This window comes from Dendropsophus ebraccatus, chromosome 6, assembly GCF_027789765.1.
Source record: "Dendropsophus ebraccatus isolate aDenEbr1 chromosome 6, aDenEbr1.pat, whole genome shotgun sequence".
In the NCBI taxonomy this organism is placed as follows: domain Eukaryota; kingdom Metazoa; phylum Chordata; class Amphibia; order Anura; family Hylidae; genus Dendropsophus; species Dendropsophus ebraccatus.
Window position 1 is genome coordinate 84,452,517 of NC_091459.1, and position 24,527 is coordinate 84,477,043.

General features: G+C 46.2%; 1 protein-coding gene across 1 annotated transcript; it reads left to right on the forward strand.

The window, feature by feature from the left end:
- The first annotated feature begins 3,189 nt into the window (after positions 1 to 3,189).
- LOC138794907 (retinoic acid receptor responder protein 1-like) lies at positions 3,190 to 24,312 on the forward strand. Its single transcript, XM_069973848.1, has 6 exons — positions 3,190 to 3,482; positions 21,822 to 21,884; positions 22,122 to 22,296; positions 22,964 to 23,100; positions 23,999 to 24,061; positions 24,148 to 24,312. Exons 1-6 carry the CDS (start codon positions 3,267 to 3,269, stop codon positions 24,286 to 24,288), a joined length of 795 nt encoding a protein of 264 aa, XP_069829949.1. The 5' UTR covers positions 3,190 to 3,266; the 3' UTR covers positions 24,289 to 24,312.
- The last annotated feature ends 215 nt before the right edge of the window (positions 24,313 to 24,527 follow it).

Genomic DNA, 24,527 nt, shown 5'->3' on the forward strand with positions numbered 1-24,527 from the left:
GATCAGAAGCCCAGGAAAGTGCAATGAGCAGCACTTTCCTGGGCTTCTGATTGACTCAGCTGAGTGGCGATAGAAGGGGCGGGCAGTTTAGGAACTCACCCGTCCGGCGGCCCCAGCAGCTCCTCTTTTGGCAGAGCGCCACTCCCGTCATCCTCCGGGCACAGGCAGCGGGGTACAGAGACGCTGCCTGTGTCCTGGATGTGTCGTGCAGCCGGACACTTCTGGCAGTCTCTCTGTACCCCGCTGCCTGTGTATGAGGATGACGGGAGTGGCGCTCTGCCGGGAGAGGAGCTGCTGGGGCCGCCGGACAGGTGAGTAACTGGTTTGTTGTTTTGGGGGGCACTGGCTACTATGGGGGGCACTGGCTACTATTGGGGGCACTGGCTACTATGGGGGCACTGGCTACTATGGGGGTACTGGCTACTATGGGGGGCACTATATGGGGGGATTGGCTATTATGGGGGGCACTATATGGGGGCACTGGCTACTATGGGGGGCACTGGCTACTGTGGGGAGCACTGGCTACTATGGGGGGCACTGGCTACTATGGGGGCACTGGCTACTATGGGGGGCACTGGCTACTATGGGGGTACTGGCTACTATGGGGGGCACTATATGGGGGCATTGGCTACTATGGGGGGCACTATATGGGGGCACTGGCTACTATGGGGCACTGGCTACTATGGGGGTACTGGCTACTATGGGGGGCACTATATGTGGGGATTGGCTACTATGGGGGGCACTATATGGGGGCACTGGCTACTATGGGGCACTGGCTACTATGGGGCACTGGCTACTATGGGGGGCACTGGCTACTATGGGGGCACTGGCTACTATGTGGGCACTGGCTACTATGGGGGGATTGGCTACTATGGGGTAACTATATGGGGGGATTGGCTACTATGGGGGGCACTATATGGGGCGATTGGCTACTATGGGGGGCACTATATGCAAAGATGTGGGGGATTTGATGGTGGCGGTTGGGGGGGGGCAATTCGCACCTCTGCCCAGGGGCCCATAATGCTGTTAAGACGGCCCTGGTTACAGCTAGCTGTAAAGTGATGTCCCACTCCAGCTCAGAGACCCACCAGAGGATTCACCTGCCCCCCTGTAGGCCAGTCTGAGTTTGACAATGCCAACATACATGTTTGCAACCATGAGTAGTGGTATAGCAGCCATGACATACCATGGAGGCACAGGTGTAGTTCTTTTCTGGGTGTATAATGCAGCCTTGCCAGTTGTGTAATCCAATAACTTTAAAAATTGATGAGGGCACTCACCATTAAAACCAAGAATTTTTATTGCATTTTCTTTAAAGAGTCACTGTCGTATTTTTTTTTTTTGCAGAAATCAATAGTCCAGGCGATTTTAAGAAACTTTGTAATTGGGTTTATTAGCCAAATCTGCCATTATCTGCATGTAAAAAGCCTTTTCCCAGGTCCCCCCCTCCTTCCTCTTTTTCATCCACTCTGAAAAATCTGAAAATTGTGACTTGTTGCAGGAGTCGTACCCTGTCTGCTCTAGGGAGAGGGGAGGGGGGAGGAGGAAGGAGGGAGTTAGCCGGCAGCAGAAAGCAGATAACAGAGGATTACAGGCACAGAGCTGGGTGACAGCTGTAATCCGAGCTCAGACAGGTCACTGGTGACTGTCACAGGAGATATCCCGTGAGGGATTTGTAGATTAACTCTTTGTTGTCCTGTTTTGGTCTTTTCTTTAGCTCTCTCCATAGGAGAACAATGAAGACAGGGGGGGAGAGCTTCAAACTGCTTTTTCATGATAAAAATGCATTTTTCGGATAATAAACCCAATTACAAAGTTTCTTAAAATCGCCTGGACTATTGATTTCTGCAAAAAAAAAAATTCACGACAGTGACACTTTAAAACATCCATGCAGTAAGGAACGAGAATGCCAGCACCAGGATGATAGAAAAAAAACATTACAGCCGTTTCACACAAAGATTGTGCTTCTACAGAGGCTCAGTGCGTCCGTAGAAGCACGATCTTCGCGTGAAACAACTGTAACGCTTTTTTCCAATCATCCTGGTGCTGGCGTCCTCGTTCCTTGCTGCATGGATGTTTTAAAGAAAATGCAATAAAGATTCTTGGTTTTAATGGTGAGTGCCAGCTTATCAATTTTTCTATAAGTTATTTTCACTCCCTGTTATAAACAAGGCTCTTATATGGGATCTTTGGTAGTGTCAACCGCTGTATTTTCTTCTTCCCAGTTGTGTGTAGTCGGGGGAGACTGTGGTAGAGAGTAGCGGCTTAGGGTATATTTACACAGAAAGGCTACGTTCACACATAGCAAAAGTGGCTGAATTCTCAGCCGTGGAATGCTGCCAGCCTCCCTGTCATAATGACAGTCTATGGGAGGCTCATTCTTCAGCGCCGAGGAGGCGTGCAAGCCTCCCATAGACTGTCATTATGACAAGTTTATCGTTAGTTGTTAAAAATCGCTCTGTGTAATAGTACCCTAAGTTGCACTGAACCACAGTGTCTGCGTATTCCTGGCAGACTCTCGTACCAGCACTTCAAATAGCAGCACAACTCCTTTTCTATTTTCAGTGATATGTGTATTACACAGTGGGTGCTGCCGAATATTACACCAGCCCTGCTAGTGCCATGGGGCTGTTATTCCTCTAGCACATGGGTTTCTGTTCATAACTAGTGTTGAGCAGACCTGTCAAACTGTTCGGGTGTATCCATGTTTTCCAGGACTCCCTAGGGCAGCATCCAACTTCTCCAGCCACAAGGAATCAAATGCAGAGCATCCAAGTTGAGAGAATGTGGCTGACCTGGAGCGCTCTCATTGACTATAATGGGGTCCATGGGGGCTCTGTCTGCATTGGGGGATATGGAGGTGTATGGACTGCTCTGTCCATAGGGGGCACTATAGGGGGAGATTACCCAGCTCTCAGGGGGTGATGATTGGTGATGGCTGCTCCAGTGGGCTCCATCCATGGGATCCTGCATCTCCTAGCTGCTATCCGGGAGTCTTCTAGGAGTCACCAGGTAAGGATGTCGCAGTGCCCTGACTTACTGCCCATTGATCCTGCTGACAATGTGGCGCACAGGGCACTGAGGCATGAGGCGCAGGAGCTGGAGGATATCAGATAAGCCTGGTGGGCGGGAGGGGGAGGGGCTGCCCATCTTCTCAGGGCTGACGCCCACCCAGAGGAGGGGCTGCCAGGCTATTAGGATCACGGCTCGGCGCTGAGCAGACGCTGATCACTTGGCTGTCACTGGCCGCGCATCTCCTCGGCACCATGCACACGGCTGCGGTTATCCTGTCATGTCTGCCCCTTGTCCTGCAGGCTCTCCCCTTCGCTGTGCCCCCCGGGTCCTGGTCCTCCCGGGACATAGCCCCCAGTCACCGGGAAGCCAGGCAAGCTGCCCGCCTAGCCGTCACCTACCACAACTACCTCTCCGGGTCTCCGCACCGGCTGATGGAGGTGGAGGAGGTCAGGAAGGCAACACTGAAGGTAAGTGGCCACCCTGTGCCCCCTGCCCTATGTATGGTGAGGTGCAGGTATACTGGTGACTGCCCTGTGCCCCCTGCCCTATGTATGGTGAGGTGCAGGTATACTGGTGGCTGTCCTGTGCCCCCTGCCCTATGTATGGTGAGGTGCAGGTATACTGGTGACTGTCCTGTGCCCCCTGCCCCATGTATGGTGAGGTGCAGGTATACTGGTGACTGTCCTGTGCCCCCTGCCCTATGTATGGTGAGGTGCAGGTATACTGGTGGCTGTCCTGTGCCCCCTGCCCTATGTATGGTGAGGTGCAGCAGGTATACTGGTGACTGTCCTGTGCCCCCTGCCCTATGTATGGTGAGGTGCAGGTATATACTGGTGACTGTCCTGTGCCCCCCTGCCCTGTGTATGGTGAGGTGCAGGTATACTGGTGACTGTCCTGTGCCCCCCTGCCCTGTGTATGGTGAGGTGCAGGTATACTGGTGACTGTCCTGTGCCCCCTGCCCTATGTATGGTGAGGTGCAGGTATATACTGGTGACTGTCCTGTGCCCCTCCTGCCCTATGTATGGTGAGGTGCAGGTATATACTGGTGACTGTCCTGTGCCCCCTGCCCTATGTATGGTGAGGTGCAGGTATATACTGGTGACTGTCCTGTGCCCCCTGCCCTATGTATGGTGAGGTGCAGGTATATACTGGTGACTGTCCTGTGCCCCCTGCCCTATGTATGGTGAGGTGCAGGTATACTGGTGACTGTCCTGTGCCCCCTGCCCTATGTATGGTGAGGTGCAGGTATATACTGGTGACTGTCCTGTGCCCCTCCTGCCCTATGTATGGTGAGGTGCAGGTATATACTGGTGACTGTCCTGTGCCCCTCCTGCCCTATGTATGGTGAGGTGCAGGTATATACTGGTGACTGTCCTGTGCCCCCTGCCCTATGTATGGTGAGGTGCAGGTATATACTGGTGACTGTCCTGTGCCCCCTGCCCTATGTATGGTGAGGTGCAGGTATATACTGGTGACTGTCCTGTGCCCCCTGCCCTATGTATGGTGAGGTGCAGCAGGTATACTGGTGACTGTCCTGTGCCCCCTGCCCTATGTATGGTGAGGTGCAGGTATATACTGGTGACTGTCCTGTGCCCCCCCTGCCCTATGTATGGTGAGGTGCAGGTATACTGGTGACTGTCCTGTGCCCCCTGCCCTGGGTATGGTGAGGTGCAGGTATACTGGTGACTGTCCTGTGCCCCCCCCCCTGCCCTATGTATGGTGAGGTGCAGGTATACTGGTGACTGTCCTGTGCCCCCTGCCCTGGGTATGGTGAGGTGCAGGTATACTGGTGACTGTAGAAAAAACAGTGGACTCAGCTCACCCTCTCGGCATGATGCATGTGCTTAAAACTTCCTCCAGGTGTGGAGCACGATAAGTAGTATGGCGGGTCGTCACCCGTTCAAGATCCAAAAGAAAGATAAATATTCTCAGCTCCATAAAACGTGGTACTTTATTTCCAATGCATCTTAAAATAATAAACAATAAAACAGCTGCGCCGACGCGTTGCGAGGCATAGCCTCTTAATCATGTCAATACTGGTGACTGTCCTGTGCCCCCTGCCCTGGGTATGGTGAGGTGCAGGTATACTGGTGACTGTCCTGTGGCCCCCCCCCCCCCTGCCCTATGTATGGTGAGGTGCAGGTATATACTGGTGACTGTCCTGGGTATGGTGAGGTGCAGGTATATACTGGTGACTGTCCTGTGCCCCCTGTCCTGTGCCCCCTGCCCTATGTATGGTGAGGTGCAGGTATACTGGTGACTGTCCTGTGCCCCCTGCCCTATGTATGGTGAGGTGCGGGTATACTGGTGACTGTCCTGTGCCCCCCCTGCCCTATGTAGTGGTGAGGTGCAGGTGTACTGTATACTGGTGACTGTCCTGTGCCCCCTGCCCTGGGTGTGGTGAGGTGTAGGTATATACTGGTGACTGCCCTGTGCCCCCTGCCCTATGTATGGTGAGGTGCAGGTATACTAGTAACTGTCCTGTGCCCCCTGCCCTGGGTATGGTGAGGTGCAGGTATACTGGTGACTGTCCTGTGCCCCCTGCCCTGGGTATGGTGACTGTCCTGTGCCCCCTGCCCTGGGTATGGTGAGGTGAAGGTATATACTGGTGACTGTCCTGTGCCCCCTGCCCTGTGTATGGTGAGGTGCAGGTATATACTTGTGACCATCCTGTGCCCGCCCCCACCGCCCTGTGTATGGTGAGGTGCGAGTATATACTGGTGACTGTCCTGTGTCCCCCTGCTCTGGGTATGGTGAGGTGCAGGTATATACTGGTGACTGTCCTGTGCCCCCTGCCCTGGGTATGGTGACTGTCCTGTGCCCCCTGCCCTGGGTATGGTGAGGTGCAGGTATATACTGGTGACTGTCCTGTGCCCCCTGCCCTGTGTATGGTGAGGTGCAGGTATATACTTGTGACCATCCTGTGCCCGCCCCCACCGCCCTGTGTATGGTGAGGTGCGAGTATATACTGGTGACTGTCCTGTGTCCCCCTGCTCTGGGTATGGTGAGGTGCGAGTATATACTGGTGACTGTCCTGTGTCCCCCTGCTCTGGGTATGGAGAGGTGCAGGTATAAGGTCTTCAATTCTCCCCATTACTTCCATTCTGTAAGTGGGAAAGCTGGGTGACAGTATGTGCCACCACCAGTATATCTCATCGGACTCTGCACGGAAATCCCAGCAATAGATCTTAGGGCCCTGTTCACACTTGCATTAGTTGTTGTCCATTAGGAAAGAATTCAGTCTAATAAAACAATGGAAAGTGGATAAATTCATTATAGGGCAGTTCAAGTATGTAAATTCTCATCATCATCATCATCATCCTCCTCATCCTATGGGAGAATAGTTTTCTAATCTATCTGGTAGCCATTATCCTCATCTTCCAGGGATTCCCTGTTTTTCCTGTGACATATAGTGCTGGCAGTTTTACGATTGGGTCATTAATCTTCCAGCCGTTGCCTCATCTTGTGCATTTTCATGGTGATTGGTTCTTTAGTTTAATTACCTACAGCGAAATATCAATGTGGCGCTCCCTGCCTGATACTAGCAATGAATTGTAAGATCTCACAGCAATCTGATGATCATCCCAGGGATTGTGTGATGCTCCAGCATGGTCACCTGCACTGCCCTATTACACAAAACGATTATTGGCCGATTATTGTCTCGTGTAATATAAGACAACGATTAGCCAACATGAACAATGAGGTCAAGTTGTAACACCACATACAACCTGATGTGTGGCGCTGTTTTGTTTTGTTTTGTTTTTTTAATTTTTTTTTTTTTTTTTTTTAAAGAAAATAACTTTTTCTAAACATGTACAACCCCTTTGATGTAACTAAAACATTGTGAGAGTAAAAGACTTTGGTGCTGCCTTGGCTTCATGTAGCTCTTCTGCAGAGGACTATAGGACCTGTTAGGTGCTCAGGGGTGCACCGTATATTTGAAGCTGTTATATTTTGTATGCTCTATTGTCCATTTGCTATGGTAAGTGCACTCATATATCTTTTTATTTAACTACTTGGTGTTAAATATCCTGCAAATCTCTCATGCTAAAGAATGGATCCACATTAGGCTATGTTCCCACTATGTACAGATGAGCGCAAACAGCGGCCGTGGGTTGTTCCAGGTAAAATGAACCTTTACCCCTATACATAGGATACAGGAAAAGTAGGAGGGTGGGGGGGGTCCAACCTCTGTCCTCCCCGGCGATCTCTGTATTGGGCCCAGGCTTCTGTATTCTGAATAGAACCAGGAGTCACGCGTACTACCATTCATTCCTATGGAGCGATGGAAAGAGACAAGTACGCTGGGAGAGCGATATACATGCATTCGGCTCTATAGGAATGAAGAGAGCTGCGTATCACATGCTGTAACCTGTGGATAGGGGAAAGTTTTTCCTGGAATGCTTCTTTAATGTTCATGATTATTAATTCCAGTCGTAGTTTTACAACAACGGCCATTCTGTAAAGAACAGCCATTTTCAGTACATTGTGGGAACATAGCCTAATAGTCCACCACATATATTGATGGAATAACAGGCATAGGTGTGTTTCCTATAAGCATATTCGTCTATGTCAGTACTGACCACTTGGCGTAATTCTAATCACTCAATAGAATCCAGTTGTCTTTTTGAATGAAATGGATACGATATGGATAGGCAGTAGTGTATGATGTGTAAATGCCAATGTGGCTGTTCGCTCCGTATTACAGACAGGAACATACGGCTGAAATGCCGAAGACCAATCTGCTTGTGTGAAAGTAGTTCAGGGAGCTGTTCCCTGGGGATCCTGCATTAGTATTGCTCATGCCTCCTTTGTATCAGCTATTCTATGCACACAATGATCCTATTAGCATAAAATAAAAAGCTGCAAACTATTGACAAACTAGCCGGTTGCTATAGCAATCATTGCATAGTTGACCGGTTGCCATAACAATTGGTCAGCCAGTCCTCTGGACGCTCCAGTGCTGGGTCGGACTGTTCTGTTTAACCCAATTATTTGCTTTAGTATTTATAGCTATATAGTATTTATAGCTATAGTAGACTAGGCAAATACCTGGCTAAAATGATGGGAATCACCACACTTAGAGGATGGTCACCCAAGTTTTATACTCTAGCAAATGACCCCAAATCTTTAATAGGGTATCATAAAATTCAGGATTCAGAAAACCTACATCATACAAAAAAACTAAACTATAAGATTGCTTAGAGTGAATGTATCATCAGGTACATCCCTGTTTTTTTTTTTTTTTTTTTTGTTCCCGCTCACGGCACTGGTCCATTCTCGGCCGCCAGCCCGGCATGCAGCACTGGAGGCAGGCCCGCCCACCCCCAGTGTGATGTTCTGCCCTTCTCTATGGGACAGCAGGCCCCCCCCCCCGACCCCCAGTGTGATGTTTTGCCCTTCTCTCTGGGACAGCAGGCCCCCCCGACCCCCAGTGTGATGTTCTGCCCTTCTCTCTGGGATAGCAGCCCCCCCCCCCCCCCCCCCCGACCCCCAGTGTGATGTTCTGCCCTTCTCTCTGGGACCGCAGGCCCCCCCGACCCCCAGTGTGATGTTCTGTCCTTCTCTCTGGGACCGCAGGCTCACCCCAGTGCTTCATGCCCGGCTGGTGCACAGGAATACACAGATGCTGCATCGGCACTGATCCATTCATGTAAAAAACTTAAAGTGATGGACTTGGTAGTACATTCGCTGTAACATATTCAAAGATTTTGATCGTCCTCCCCCCCCTTTCCCCTTCTTTCCTCCAGACTATACAGATTTAGTTTTGTTTCTCTTTTTGGAATTGGATTCCCTGTACCATTCATTTTTCTGGAAAAGCTGAGGCTAAACAATAGAACATTCTTCCCAGTAACATATATACAGTGTAAGTTAGGATGAAGTGGATGTACTGTAGTTTATTTTTGTGTCTGGCATTGCATTCATCGTCAGGGTAAATCATCCACACATGCCTGAAAGTCATTGCATGGCCTGTTGGTTTTACTTGTTTTGCTCCTTCTAGACTGTCTGATGGTGACCCCTTGGAATAAGTGGGATAAAGTTATATATTACTGTTACTTCAAGTAACCAATTCCCTGGGATTATTTATTATGATGACATTTGGTGCAGAATGTTCCAGTAAAGGGAAGGATTGTAGGTAGCCCACAGTGAGAGACAAATCTGTCAACACGAGCCCTAGATAAAAAGCACGCATGAGACTCGTTCTTGTTCCTACAGAAAGGTCACAGTCGTAATAACGTCTCTGCATCTTCACTGCAAGGCCTGGCATGTGTTCCTGAATTGTTATCCTACCCTCCAGTCATAGCACAGCTATGTTCTCCAAGTGCTCTTATTGCAGAAACTGTGGACAAAAGGACATATGCAGTACATAGCCATCTATATTTATTAACGCTTTTATTCTATTGTAGCAAATTAAATGTTGGCGGGTGTGGTTGGGGGGATGGGTGCACAATGGCCTCCACTGTCAAACCCCATTCTAGAATCAGTGCTATGTCTGAAGTACTTGTAGGGATACTAGAAAAAGCTATTCCATTTATTTTACCAGTAATACAGTCAATTGATAGTGGTTAGTAGCGCTTCAGAAACTTGTTGAACGTTCAGCAAGTTGGCTCAACACTACTGTTTAGGCCATTAACCTTTTTTTTTTTTTTTTTTTTTTCTTTTTGTTTTTTTTACCAACAGATATCAAAATCGCAGTAGGCCACATTTTTGAATATTCCAAAGAAGTTTACCATTGGGAAAAAATTCAATGTAGGAACTAGTCATCTATGCTCAGTGTATTAAAATGAAATGGCCCACCATAATATCATTTTACCGCTATCATGACCATGCCTTTAAGGCTGTTTATCGGGAAGGAGCAATGCTAGAAATGCTTCTTCAGCCGATAATCCTCCCTTGTAAAAGTGATGGCGATCAGCTGAGGAGCAGACAAACGCCCGATTAAGATGACCGGACCATAGTAACAAAGCACTTCTGCCCCTCTGCCTTTTGTCTCCCACCCCCTCCCTGAATCTTTTGGCATTATATAAATAAAAATTATTTGCCTTTTCTCTGTATATTTCTGTAAGTCGTCGTACAGTGAGGTGTTACTATGGGCTTTAGTCTCCCGGGCTCTCAGAATCCAGTTTCAGCTGTGATCAGGTTTGGGATTTATCTGCTCCAGTCGCCATGGCAGACAATGCCCTGTGCAACACTGTTCTGCCAGCGATGTGCATTATATCCTGTAACTGGTGATATTAGATATTACAGTACAAGCAGAGGATACGTGTTGTTTTTCTCTAAGAATACAGCAGCATTAATGACTTGAGGTATTGTGTTTAATGGATTTGGTGCAGTTCTACATTTCTTCAACACATTGCTCCTTCTATGCGACATGGAGATAAAGGAGCTGCTGCACATCACCCCTATGGCTGATACTAATGCCGCTAGGCTATGTTCCTGGTGTTGGTTTTTAAACATAGCCTAGCGGCATTAGTATCAGCCATAGGTGTGATGTGCAGCAGCTCCTTTATCTCAATGTCGCACATTGCTCCTTCTATACTTGAAACAGACTGAGCTGCTGTCATTAGAGGTCAGATCTGTATATAGCTGTGCAGAATATGGGCATGTTCACACAATGTAAGTTCCGCAGTAATCACGACCATTGTTGCAACGGACGTGATTAGTACAGAATTTACATTGTGCTTAAGGCTGAGGGAATCTACTCCATCTCCTCCGGCTCCCCACCAATCTCCACCCTTCTTTCATCACCTGGAGACACCCCAACCACCTCCTCTGTAGTGTATTCAGTTACTGCGGAAACTTCCATTAACTCTCCTAGACCCTCTCCAGGCCCCTCCACCCCCAGCTCTTGACCATCATTGCCCTTATCTGGGTGCATCAAATTGTCACTCACGGTCTCCTGCGGTTCACACTGAGTCCGGGATCTTGCCACATCTTGCTGCAGATCGCAGCTATCTGGGACCTGTACCTTTTGGAGGCACACACTAGCCTTCTGCTGTTGCCCTCCACGTGCTGCTGGTGTCTCCTCCGCTCCCGTGCCAGATTCCAGCTTCTCTGCACGACTCCTGTCCGGCACTGGAGCTCCGCTCTCTCCACCTGAAATCCTCCGAACAGCTTTGCTCCCTGTTCCACGTCGCTGCGTAGCCTCCGGGGTTAAAGGGACATGCGACGCCGGCACCCCACGCTGTGAACCAGTGGAGGGGGACAGGCTCCCAGACACCACTAGCGGAAGGGATCCTCTTCTGAGACTGAACCGCCAGCATTCTAGCAATGGACCTCGTTGGGACCGGAGCAGCAGGTACAGCAGTCTTTCTTTTGTTGCCCATTTGCAGCATTAGTGTTCGGCTAGGCGTTAGCCCTGTACACGGGCGGTGTCCTCACTCCATCATGGCCAGGCCACACCCCCAAGGCTGAGGGAATCCTGGCTGGAGTGTATACACTTAGTATAAACTCCGTCCGGGATCCCTAGCGGCGCCGCGAGAAACTGACATGTCAATGAATAGCGGCCATAGAAAACCCTGTCAGTTCAGATAGCTGCTTTTGATCCAAGATCTGTCCTGGGGTCCATTCGGCAGGTGATGCAGTTATTGTCCTAAACAGCTTTTAATCTTGCAGCACTGTGTCAAATTGGCATGGCCTAGAGAGATGATGGAGACCCCCCTCTCCATCATCAGGAATGCCACTGGCAGGCTTTCTCCTAATCATCACCTGTCTGAATACTGCACATGTGCTGGATAGTTAAAGTAGTAGTGCGGTGAAAAAAGTTTACTCCCTACCCACGTGAAAAAAGTTCTATAGATTCATAATATACCTTGGTAGCCAATACAAGCTCCTTACCCCACCTTCCCTGGTCCTGCTGGCCACTGGGTTGGGTCAGAACCATCTTACAGCCCCCGGCGCCATCTTGGGTTTGGACTTAGGGCCAACTACATCACAATCCGGGGCGTTCCTTGGGCATTCCTCTGAGCTTCCAGGCACTCCCTCCCTTGGCATGCCTCCCATACCCTAGTCTAAGCTGTGCTATTGGTTCCTACTTCACCCTGCTGCTCTATCTACAGGAATGCAACTACTAACTGCAAGTCTCAGTGCACCTGATAGCCATACACTGGACTGACATGTGTATGGCCATTGGGTGCCCTGGGACTTGCAATTCTAATAGTAGTGACATTGCTGTATATAGCGCAGCAGGTCATATACTGTCAGTGATCCTTTAAGGCAACTGTGCAGTGTTCAGACAACTGTGCAGTGTTCAGACAAGTGATGAATAGGAGAAATCCTGCCCCGGGGCATTCCTAATGGTGAAGAGGGTGGGAAGGAGAGGCAGTGCAGGCCTAGGGCATACACACTCTAGGCCACGCCAATTTGACACAGGGCTGCAAGTTTAAAAGTTGTCTTTTAGGACAATAACTGCATCACCTGCTGAACGGACCCCAGGACTGATCTTGGATTAAAAGCAGCTATCTGACAGTACAAGCGGTTTAATATCTTAAGCTGTGTTTATCAGGATCAATTACACAAAAACTGGCCACAACTGATACAATTATGCACCTTTTATTATCCGGCTGGACCAGTGTGGCCTTACAGCTACGGCTCAATTCTGCTAGCCGTTTTCCTCCAGTATTTCTCTACCGTGTCGGAGGGAAACCTCTCTGGATCACAGAATATATGGGAACCAGCCATTTTTGTCTTTTCAGTACTAACAAAGACAAATGGGTTGGGCTGGGTTTTTGCAGTCTGTTAAATGTATACGACTTCCATTACAAAAAGAAACAGATCAAAATGGATGCTTTTTTTTTCCAGCATACACAAAAATGTTTTTGTGCACAATAAAAGTAACCATTTAAAAATGGTTAACAGACTGCAAAAACACAATGTGCATCCAGCCTTAGTTAAGGGAAAACTCTGAGAAAACAAACAAAAACCCTGACACACATTTCATACTCGCCATCCCTCTGGTGATGGTCACTGATGTTCCACCGGCTTCTATGGGTGCGCCAGCAGCCTCTTCATTGGCTGGATCACATCACATGGCTTTCAGCTTGCTCAGCCAATCAGGGCTGCAGAAAGATTCCAAGGAGGAAGAAGACCAGGGGCGTCGGAAGAAGACGTGATAGACAGTTATTAGGTATGTATGCTTTCTTTCACTTCTGGGGGGGAATATGGCCAGTTAGCTTACTATTAACAGGGCTGTGGAGTTGGGAGCTAGTTTTGGCTGGAGTTTGGGTCGGAGCTAGCTTTGGCTGGAGTTTGGGTCGGAGCTAGCTTTGGCTGGAGTTTGGGTCGGAGCTAGCTTTGGCTGGAGTTTGGGTCGGAGCTAGCTTTGGCTGGAGTTTGGGTCGGAGCTAGCTTTGGCTGGAGTTTGGGTCGGAGCTAGCTTTGGCTGGAGTTTGGGTCGGAGCTAGCTTTGGCTGGAGTTTGGGTCGGAGCTAGCTTTGGCTGGAGTTTGGGTCGGAGCTAGCTTTGGCTGGAGTTTGGGTCGGAGCTAGCTTTGGCTGGAGTTTGGGTCGGAGCTAGCTTTGGCTGGAGTTTGGGTCGGAGCTAGCTTTGGCTGGAGTTTGGGTCGGAGCTAGCTTTGGCTGGAGTTTGGGTCGGAGCTAGCTTTGGCTGGAGTTTGGGTCGGAGCTAGCTTTGGCTGGAGTTTGGGTCGGAGCTAGCTTTGGCTGGAGTTTGGGTCGGAGCTAGCTTTGGCTGGAGTTTGGGTCGGAGCTAGCTTTGGCTGGAGTTTGGGTCGGAGCTAGCTTTGGCTGGAGTTTGGGTCGGAGCTAGCTTTGGCTGGAGTTGGGGTCGGAGCTAGCTTTGGCTGGAGTTGGGGTCGGAGCTAGCTTTGGCTGGAGTTTGGGTCGGAGCTAGCTTTGGCTGGAGTTTGGGTCGGAGCTAGCTTTGGCTGGAGTTTGGGTCGGAGCTAGCTTTGGCTGGAGTTTGGGTCGGAGCTAGCTTTGGCTGGAGTTTGGGTCGGAGCTAGCTTTGGCTGGAGTTTGGGTCGGAGCTAGCTTTGGCTGGAGTTTGGGTCGGAGCTAGCTTTGGCTGGAGTTTGGGTCGGAGCTAGCTTTGGCTGGAGTTTGGGTCGGAGCTAGCTTTGGCTGGAGTTTGGGTCGGAGCTAGCTTTGGCTGGAGTTTGGGTCGGAGCTAGCTTTGGCTGGAGTTTGGGTCGGAGCTAGCTTTGGCTGGAGTTTGGGTCGGAGCTAGCTTTGGCTGGAGTTTGGGTCGGAGCTAGCTTTGGCTGGAGTTTGGGTCGGAGCTAGCTTTGGCTGGAGTTTGGGTCGGAGCTAGCTTTGGCTGGAGTTTGGGTCGGAGCTAGCTTTGGCTGGAGTTTGGGTCGGAGCTAGCTTTGGCTGGAGTTTGGGTCGGAGCTAGCTTTGGCTGGAGTTTGGGTCGGAGCTAGCTTTGGCTGGAGTTTGGGTCGGAGCTAGCTTTGGCTGGAGTTTGGGTCGGAGCTAGCTTTGGCTGGAGTCAGAGTTGGAGTCGGAAAAAAATGTACCGACTCCAGCTTTAAAAAAAAATCTTTAAAAAAATGTAGAATTTAATTTTGACATGAATTTGACAAGTTTTGCTCATGAATATATATTATGAGCAACATTCCAATAGGACACTGGCTCTATTACATAAGGGTAGTCATGGAAAAGTTGTCAGTCGCAGTTTGTTTCTGAGCTGGAAGAGTCTATTGTGTGGGGGGAGATCTGTGCTGTTCTCTTCCTGGATGCTGGATGACTGTATATGAGCAGTAGTGTAATATGAAGATATCCTGTGTAATATGGAGGAGAAGACATAAGTAGTGTAGCAGTAACCTCTGTCCTCAGTGTGGTGTTTTCTCTCTGAGAGAAGATGGTTTTTCTTCAGTGTTCTATGGCTGCAGCTGTGTGTGCGTGCTGTGGCTACAGCAGGCTGTGTGTGTGTGTGGTGTGCTCTATGGCTGCAGCAAGCTGTGTGTGTGCACACTATGGCTGCAGCAAGCTGTGTGTATGTGTGCTATGGCCGCAGCAGGCGGCGGGGGCGCGATCGCAAAACGATCGAAAACAATTGTTCCGTACGACATATCGTACCGTCTAAACGCTGATCGTTATGAAAAAAAAATTGTTACTCCGACATCGTTAATCGTACGATCGGGCCAATTATCGTTTCGCGTAAACGCACCATAAGTATGGTGAATATTTAGTTAGAAACGTAGACTGTCAGCAGGAAAAGATCACCGGCTCCATCTAGTCTAGTTATGAGTTGTTCAGGACATGGATGCTGGAGACTGGCTGCATCCACTGCACACACAGGAGAATCTGCTTTATATGTTTCAGAAATTGCCCCAGGATCATGTAGGACATTAGGGAGAAGCTGCTGAGCCAGTGTGATAAATAACTCCCCTGGTATATGACCGGCCATTTATGAAGGAGCAGGAGTCTGAGTCGGTCCTGATAAAACTCAGGAGTTTGAGTCGGAGCTGCGGCTTACCGACTCCACAGCCCTGCTTGCTAAGATACATTACAAAGTTATATAGCTGTGTGTTAATTAAGCATTAAAAGTAAATCGCCGGAGTAGTGCTTTAAAAGCATCAAAGTCCAGTAAACACTTGGAGCGGAGTCTCCTCCCTGTCCTGACGCATATTGGCTAAAATCAACCTGAAGAATCTTGAATGTATTATGTGAAAGTGTATAGTCCTAGAAAATATTAAAAAAAATACATCAACTGGGTCATCTTTATATAAATGTGACCTGTATTATGTGAAAGCTTAGGATTTTTCCACTTGCACAGCAGTCCCCAGACTAACCTAGTCCCACTCCCACATATCTCCTCTTCTCATGGAAAGTGACCTGCAGTGCAAGTGTTTTATTCTTTCCTTTTTGTTTTCTGCCTAGTAATTTGTGGGGGATTTTCCTCCTAATGTCGTTTTTTATTGTGAATTTTGTCTCCCCCAGTGAAGGCAAATGACCATCTTGCTGTAGACCTCAGATTTTTTTATTTATTTATTTTTTGCTGCTTGAGAAATCTGAACACAAATGGTCATGATATGGCTCCGATTAGTGGCCTCCTACAGGAACAAAACCAGTATGTCTGAATATACCCTAAAGGGTCTGCTTAGGCCTGGTGCATTTGGCTTTGCTTGTCTACTAAAAGGCTGTGCTCAGTGCTGGAATGATACCAAGGTTTCTGGCTATTTATATCTCAGCAGATTGTCAGGAAGCTTCAGGGATTTGCCATAAACATGGACACAGAACACTTATCTTAGAACTATTTGTTTTAATTCTTGCAGTGTGTAATTTTATAGATAATCGTCACATTCCTTTAGTTACAAATGTGTTATTCAAAATTGCAACAGAAAAAGAAACAACTAAACGCTTGGATATTTGTCTATTACAGAGCCGTTCAGACAGGCAGCATAGTCCCGACTTGTTTCTATGTCATTGAGGCTCCTGGGGGAGAATTCATCATTTAGTCTAATGCTTCGTTTACACAGAACGATAATTCGCCCGATCATACGATTACGATATCGAAAGAACAATTTTTTTTTTTATTTTTTTTTATTTTTTTTTGTTTGTTTGTTTTTTTTTTTTAGAACAATCAGCGTTTAGACGGAACGATATATCGTACGGAAAAATCGATGTCGCATATAGGTAAACTCGGTGAATGACTGTTTACACGGAACGATCTGCGAATTTTTTGAGAACGACTATTTAAGAACATGTAAGATCAAAATGAACAATTTCCTGCTCGTCGCTTGATCATTCGCTGAGTTTACACGTACATTTATAGTTCGAATTCGATCGTCATTGTGCAAATTTGCAGCATTAGGGCCCTATTACACGGCGCGATTATCGTTCGCGTAATCGTTAACGATAAACTATCCAAACGACCGCTATTACGAAAGACCTGAAATCGTTCACCCATTTACATGGAAAGATAATCGTTACTTATGATCGTTCTTGCGGTCGTCTTGTCGTCTATATCGTTCGGCCGTTCGCCGTAGTGACGAACGACTTCTTATTCAATGCGAACGATTTGCGAACGAGCAATGATAAAAATAGGTCCAGGCCTTAAACAATCAACGATTTCTCGTTCAGTCGTTAACTGCTATTCAACCGAACGATTATAGTTTAGATTTGAACGATAGTCGTCCGGTGGAATAGGGCCCTAAGGCCTCATCACATCACAATACACATCAGTATTTTCTGTACAGAAATCATTTACAGGAAGAAAAAGGACCCTTTGATCTTTTTTAAGAGACTGATGTTTGGAGGACCCCATACAAATTAGTGATGCAAAACATAGGACCTGCGTACAGTCCAACTTTGTGTCAGAGTCTCCCATAAAACGAAATGGATTCAGACAACCTACGGATGCATGGTCCATGTGCCATCTGTATTTACTAATGCATTGCCTGGTTACCCCTACTGGTACCCGGCCAGTAGTGTTGATGTTGTTTTGTCGCTACTCCAGTACTGTAGTAGTACACAGGTGTGATGTTGGTACCTGCATTGTATGGCTGGTTTATAACCCCAAACGGTCTGTAACCCCTGGACTTGTTGTGGGTTCCTTGGGCTCTTGTCACGGCAACCTGGAGTGGTAGTTGACCCCGCAGGATGTCTGTACCACCACCCACAGAGAGGGGGAAAAATAACCAAAGGTGTACGGTGGTATGTGTATGGGTGCAGGTACAGACCGAGGAAGACAGGGCCCTTGAGAAAGTGAGGTACCTGAAATGTACATAGGGTAAGGGAGGTGGTGTGGTAGGGGAAGCTATCTCGCTCATCAGCACTGGGACGGCATATACCAGGGACCGCTGAGATTTGTTGCCTGCAGCTTTGGGACATCCAGCTTGAATGCTTTTTAGCACTTTATGGCTGTATCCCCTGTGAGCATTTTGGACTCTTTATATATGTTGACCAGCATGTGCCCAGTGCCTGACTTATTTTTGTAATTGTATATTTATTTGATCATGGATGTAACTTAATATTTGTAGTACCCTCCCCACCTCCAAGGGGTTACTGTTGCATTCCTTCCCCCCCCACATTATTCATTGATTTTATATTGTGTGTCATTAAAGATTTGTATTTTTCTCTAAATATTGTGTGTGTGTGTTTAAAATCTTTTTCATTTTTTTTCTTGAATTGATTTATTACATATTTTGTTTTTTGGTTTTGATTTCAGTGGTGCGTTGAGGACGCTTATGATTTTGACTTTTTTTTTTTTTTTTTATCTATTGTCTATTTCCAAATTACTGCTGAAATAGTATAAAGCAGTATTTAAAGGGATTCTTAAAACAAATGTAAGGCTTTTAATTTAGTTAATTGTAACCTGTAATATTGCGTTTACACAGGCAGATTTATCTGACAGATTTTGGAAGCCAAAGCCAGAAATGGATTTGAAGAGAGGAGAAATCTCAGTCTTTCCTTTATGACCCTTTCCCTATTTATGCTCTGTTCCTGGCTTTGGCTTCAAAAATCTGTCTGTGTAAACGCACCATTAATCCATCTAAACAGATCTTGCATTTGCTTTCTTAAATAAAAATAATAAAAAAAGAACTTACATGAAAGCCAAGCAGCCATAAGCATGTATACACATTACTCCCTCCTATTTCTAGTTTATTACACTTTAATATTTTAGTACTCAGAAGTCTTCCACTCTATAATTCTTCTCAGGCTTGTTCTCATGAGAAGCCCCTTTAAGAGGAGCCCTAGCCACAATCTTATTTGTGAATCCATTATTGTTGGCCTGGAGTCAACTTTTTCTGTTTTTGTTTTTTAATTTTGTCTTATTTATTTTTTATTTTTGCTTTAAGGACAACAGGAAGTACAGCCATATTGTTTGCAGTTAGTTGACCTCTACTTCTGACTTTTGATTAAAAATCTTTTTGGATTTTTAAAGTGCTTTTCAAACCTTTAAAGAAGCACTTCTATGTTTTTTTTCCCCTCCCCCATAAAATGCACACTCTCCATCACTGCTTGTGCAGGGTCATCTGTTTCACGCCTTTCCAAGCTATGCTGCATCTATACATTTCATTACTGTATCTAGGTCATGTGACTCCTGATGAGCCACCATCTTGACTTTCAAATTCCAAACTGTATTTTCACGCTTTCAAATCTATCATTCCAGGAAAATATAGAAATTAATAGACTCCAACTATACTAAGTATACATCAAATCTATTATAACTGTGTAATTACAGTCAATTTATTGGGAGGTGTTCTCTGCCTTTTCTTCTTTTATCTAGAAAGCTCTGCTGGAGCAGAGAAACATGTAATTTCCAGAGAATCACAATGAGCTTACATAACCCAAATGAAGGAAAGAATTCCAGGAATTTTCTGACTGAAAGGAATACCTAATATAAGATCATTAGGATCAACCATTTCTTCCTACTGTGTCACCGCCAGGAGCCCACCTCAGTGTAAAGATTTTGCCGCACTTGGTTACTGGTTCTTCAGACTTCCGCCTGCTACTTACTGTGCTGGGAAATGTTTCAGACCCATGTATATTGTGCAAAGTGTGACAAGTGCACACTGAGTAAACTGAAAGAGAAAAAAAAAATCCTTACTAAATTTCTACTTGACACTCTCATTCTGCCCCATGCAGAACTGAAATTAAAGTGGAATTACAAACTCCTAATTCTATAGATGTCTTCTAGCGGACTCTACCTCAAAAATACACAATTTGGCTATGTTCACACTACGTATATTTTCTTAAAACTACGTCCGTTGCAACAACGGGCGTGATTAATACGAAAATATACATTGCCGTCTATAGAATCCCAGCCGGTGTGTATACACCTAGTATACACTCCGGCCGGGATCCCTAGCGGTGCCACGAGAAATTGACATGTCAGTTTTCTGCGGCCACTATTCAGTGAATAGCAGCCGTAGAAAACCCTGTCAGTGCTCCGGCCGCATGCTCCATTGTGTGCTGTGGGGAGTTCTGATGCAGGCGCGCACGGATGTGCCCGCATCAGAACTCTGCGGCGCTAAAGATCATCTGGCTGGTACTGCAGTACTGGCCAGGATGATCTTTTCTGAGACCGGCTGTTCCGTGACCCAGGGTCACCAAGCGGCTGGTCTCATACAATGTGTGAACATAGCCTTTAGGTGGAATTTAGGTCCACATTAGAAATTTCTGTGGAGAGGTTTCTCTATGTAAGTCATAGATATTCTATTGAAGTCTATTCTGTTGATTAGGCCCCTACACCAAACTATTATCGACCGTACTTGTAATAGGTCATGTTAAAAGGCAACAATCAGCTGACATGTACGATGTCGACTGATTATCGCTGTGATAGGTCATGTTTTAAGAACAGTGGTGATGGTCTGCTAGCGGTAACTCCATATAATCGGACAAAAAAGTGCAACTTTAAGGCCAAAAATGCAGGCTTTTTAAAAATTTTGTATTTCAATTTTGTCAGGTATTTGGATTTTTTCGGGGGGAGGGTTTGTGCAAACTTTGGCACGAAACCAAACACAAGTGCCATGTACCACGTAAAAGGCACAAAACTCGACAAAGTGCCCTCCTCATTATCGTATTAAATATGCTATTTAATATAATCAATAGAAAATGTCAGAAATGGGTTGCATCACATTGATCCAGACTAGAGTCTGTATTGCTGAAAGGTCATTTAGGCAAAGGATTCCCCCCACGGATTCATAAAATTATGGTAACTTTATTAGGACATCACAAAGACAAAGAAATAAAAGAGAAAACCGTGCCGACGCGTTGCAGGGTCAAAACCCCTTAATCATGGCCACAACGCTTTTGTCTTTTATTTCTTTGTTTTTGTGAAGCCGTGGAGGGAATCCTTTGCCTAAATGGACTTTTGGGGTTGCGGCCCACAATTTGGCCATAACGTGCTTCACTTCCAGGAGGTCGACACACACCTGCGCTAATTGTGGCTATTAAGGGTGAGCTGACATACTCTTTTCATTTATGCTATTGCTGAAAGCTACATTTAGAGCTCTTATGGCTGTCATTGGAATAAGCTGCTAGATTGCAGACAGATCCCTCTCTTACAGCTTAGCTGATTCCTTCCCTACATCAGATAACATTGCTTCTCGCTGTGTAACGATCAGCCTCTGCAAGCATTAAAGCGACTCTGTACCCACAATCTGACCCCCCCCCCCCCCCCTCCCCAAACCACTTGTACCTTTGGATAGCTGCTTTTAATCCAAGATCTGTCCTGGGGTCCGTTCAATGCAGTTATGGTCCTAAAAATTTTAAACTTGCAGCCCCGTGCCCAATGGCCGTGGCTTAGAGTATCTGTGCCCTAACTGTGCACCACCCCTCTGTCCCTCCTCCCCACCCTCTTCATCATTAGGAATGCCACTGGAACATTTTCTCCTGTCTGAACATTGCACAGGTGCCTTAACAATCCAGCCCATGTTCAGTATTCACACAGCTGATGAATAGGAGACAATCTGCCTGGAGCACTCCTAATGATGAGGAGGGCTGGGAGGAGGGACAGAGGTTGTGCCAGCCTAATGCATACACAATGTAAGCCCCAGCCGTAGGGCACGGGCTTGCCAGTTTAAAAGTATTTTTTTTTTTAGGACAATAACTGCATCACCTGTCGAATGGACCCCAGGACAGATTTTGGATTAAAAGCAGCTATAAGAAGGTACAAGTGGTTTGGGGGGTCAGAATGTGGGTACAAAGTCACTTTAATCCTGGAAGGAGTACTGGAAGACTGCAGCTCTGCAGAATAGGATAGGCAGCTCTAGACTATGTATTATTAGAAGGATCACTATAGGACAACTGTGTATACAATATTCTCTCATGGTATGTATGTATACAGTTCCACGTACTTTTTGTGCATAAATTGTATCTCTTTTTCTCCCCTAGTTTGTTCCTGAAATTGGACATAAATACTATGTGGAATTTACAACTCGAGATATGCAAACTATGGTAAGTATACATATAGCAGAGATGTTGGGAGTTGTAGTTACTTACAGATGGTGCCAGTCTGGGTGCTAGTGGTTTAGGGTATAGTACCATCAGACAAGGCAAACTACAGCTCTCACCCAGGGCCATCTTAACAGCATTATAAACCCCTGGGCAAACAATGGGAAACACAACTCTGCTCTCGCCACAGCTTGGATGTATATGCTTGAAATAGATGGTGGTTGTCCCTCTGTTCTGTAGGAAAATCTAGGACTATGCACAGCAACCATTTTCTTCCAAGAAGAGAAGCCTCGACCAGCCATCAATGTCAACTGTTCTAACACAAAGATCCAGAAGCAAGCAAGTGATGATGACTACAACTTTTACAAGCTTATGAAGTCCCGGACTACACCCATCGTTGGAGAAAACATTCCTGGTAAGACCTGCAAATGGGATTTCGATTTTGTACATAGAGTTAGCTGAACACTACTCTTTTGGGTGGATTTCCCTCTTAATGTTTAGGATATGAGCTGTGACAATATTAAAGGGGATAGAAAAAATGTTTTCAAATTAACTGGTGTCAGAAAGCTATACAGATTTGTTAATTACTTCTATTTAAAAACAAAACCTTGTGGTTGGAATGACACACAGCAGTTTTTTTGAGGAACACTGTCACTGTAGTTTTTGTGCCAAAACCAGAAGTGGATTCAAATTGTATTCTTTCGAGTCTGACATGGTGCTCTCTGCTGCCACCTCTGTCCCTAACGGAACTGTCTAGAGCAGTAGCAAATCCCCAGAGGAAACCCTCTTCACAGTTCCTGACACCAACAGAGGTGGCAGCAGAGAGCACTGTTTCACACTGGAGATAAAACTCCGCCTCCTTTTTTTGTTGTTTTAATAGAAGTAACTTAGAAACCTGTATAACTTTCTGACGCCAGTTGATTTAAAAAAAAAAAAAATAATAATTCCCCTCAGGAGTACTCCTTTAATGCCCAGTAGCACATTTCTGAGAACTTCCTGATCTACGAAAAGACATGGGACCGTTTTCTTCCAGTGCAGTCATATCGTATGCTGGGTTTATTGTGTTACCTATACTTTCTCAGACAGCTTTGGATACACTGAACCAAAACTAGAACCTGTGTGGAAGCTGGCTCAGTTGGGAAGCAGCTACGTTATATGGGATAAGACCTACGAGGGCCATGAATACAATATGGCACAAATCAAGTCTGTCAAGCAAGTGGTAAGAATTCTTAAATTTACTAGTCAAAATGTTGTTTTTCCTTGCGCCAGTGATAATATGGCAACTATTAAATTTAAGCTAGGGTTTGACAAGAGGTTTTGTGGTCGTAATCTTGTAGAATAGATCATGCTGCTTTAGTGTTGGGTGGTGATTGGTGGAGTATAGCTAGACATGCAGTGTGGCAGATGGTTACTATGCTGTGCTTATACTAACTGTGTAACATTAGGACTGCCAGAATGCAGTTTTTTCATCCAATGAATCTATGTCAAAAAGCAACTATGCAGGTTGGTCTGCATGTCCAGCACTCTGCATCTAATGTCTCATCTGATGCCCCATAGGCCGAAAGGGGGCAAGGATCCAGTTCATTACATCTGGCATTCCAGTCCAAGCCCTAAGCACCCTATTGTACACCCCAATGTTAAGGAGAAAGCGAGTGCTGACCTGTCAGGTCGGCTCTCTCGTGCTCCTTGTTCCCCGCTTACTGTCAGTTCTATTGCACGCAACAATCTTTAGATCATCTGGGTAGCCCATAGAAGATAGTGGTGGTCCTATTGCATGGAGCCACAGCCAGCAGACCTTGACCAGCTACCATTATCCTGATTTTGTTCATGCTGGAAGACATTGATTGATGTCGGCTGATCACTGTCTTTCAGCATGAGCTATTAAAGTTAATTATTGGCCTGTAATCTGCCAAGTGCGGCTGAAAATCGCTTTGTGTAATAGTGTTCAAATGTACAGGGATACTATACTATCTGTCAGAGCCAAATAGTTATACTAAGCCAGTGTCAGTATATCAGCCCACTTTGTGCCCATCCCTCACTATATTGGGGACATTGTAAATAATTCTTTATTTAGATAACAAATTATTTGGTATTGATTAAATAATTTGTTTTCTCAGCTCCGAAATGACAATTTAATTGCCTTCGACTATGACCTTTTACTTCATGAAAGACCATCAGAGGTAAGAGACCCTCTACTGAGAGAAAGCATGCAATACCGAAGGTCTTCCATTGTACTTGTCCTTTAACCCTTTACTACTCTTTCCAGGAAATGGTGTCTTGTAGTTTACATGTTGTCTGGATCCCTGGAAAGCCACCCAAAGTGGACTACAGTTGTACAGAGGACTCCGAAAATGGATCTGGACACAAGTCTGAGGAGGGATCAGCGTTTTTTGGCAACTTTAAATAAAAGAATATTTTCATATTTCACAAAGGGTCATTTATGGGAATTTCTATTGTGTAAGGTGGGGTGGCTACCTGTTTTGGAGTCCAGACATGTCACTAGCTTGCTTTTTTTTTTTTTTTTTTTTTTTTAAGATTATATATAGAGTTTAACTTACCTTGAGTCCAGCATTTTGTATAATCTCCTCTTATATGCCCAATGTTAGCTTTAGAAACCGCCATAGCAGAACCATAAAATGAAGTGTC

What these genes read in the sequence shown, in the direction of transcription:
- LOC138794907 (XM_069973848.1), top strand. Translation starts at nt 3,267, where the DNA reads ATGCACACGGCTGCGGTTATCCTGTCATGTCTGCCCCTTGTCCTGCAG. An exon ending in CTCGAGATATGCAAACTATG is followed by an intron (nt 21,885 to 22,121) that starts GTAAGTATACAT and finishes TCTGTTCTGTAG; the next exon opens with GAAAATCTAGGACTATGCAC. An exon ending in TCAAGTCTGTCAAGCAAGTG is followed by an intron (nt 23,101 to 23,998) that starts GTAAGAATTCTT and finishes TTGTTTTCTCAG; the next exon opens with CTCCGAAATGACAATTTAAT.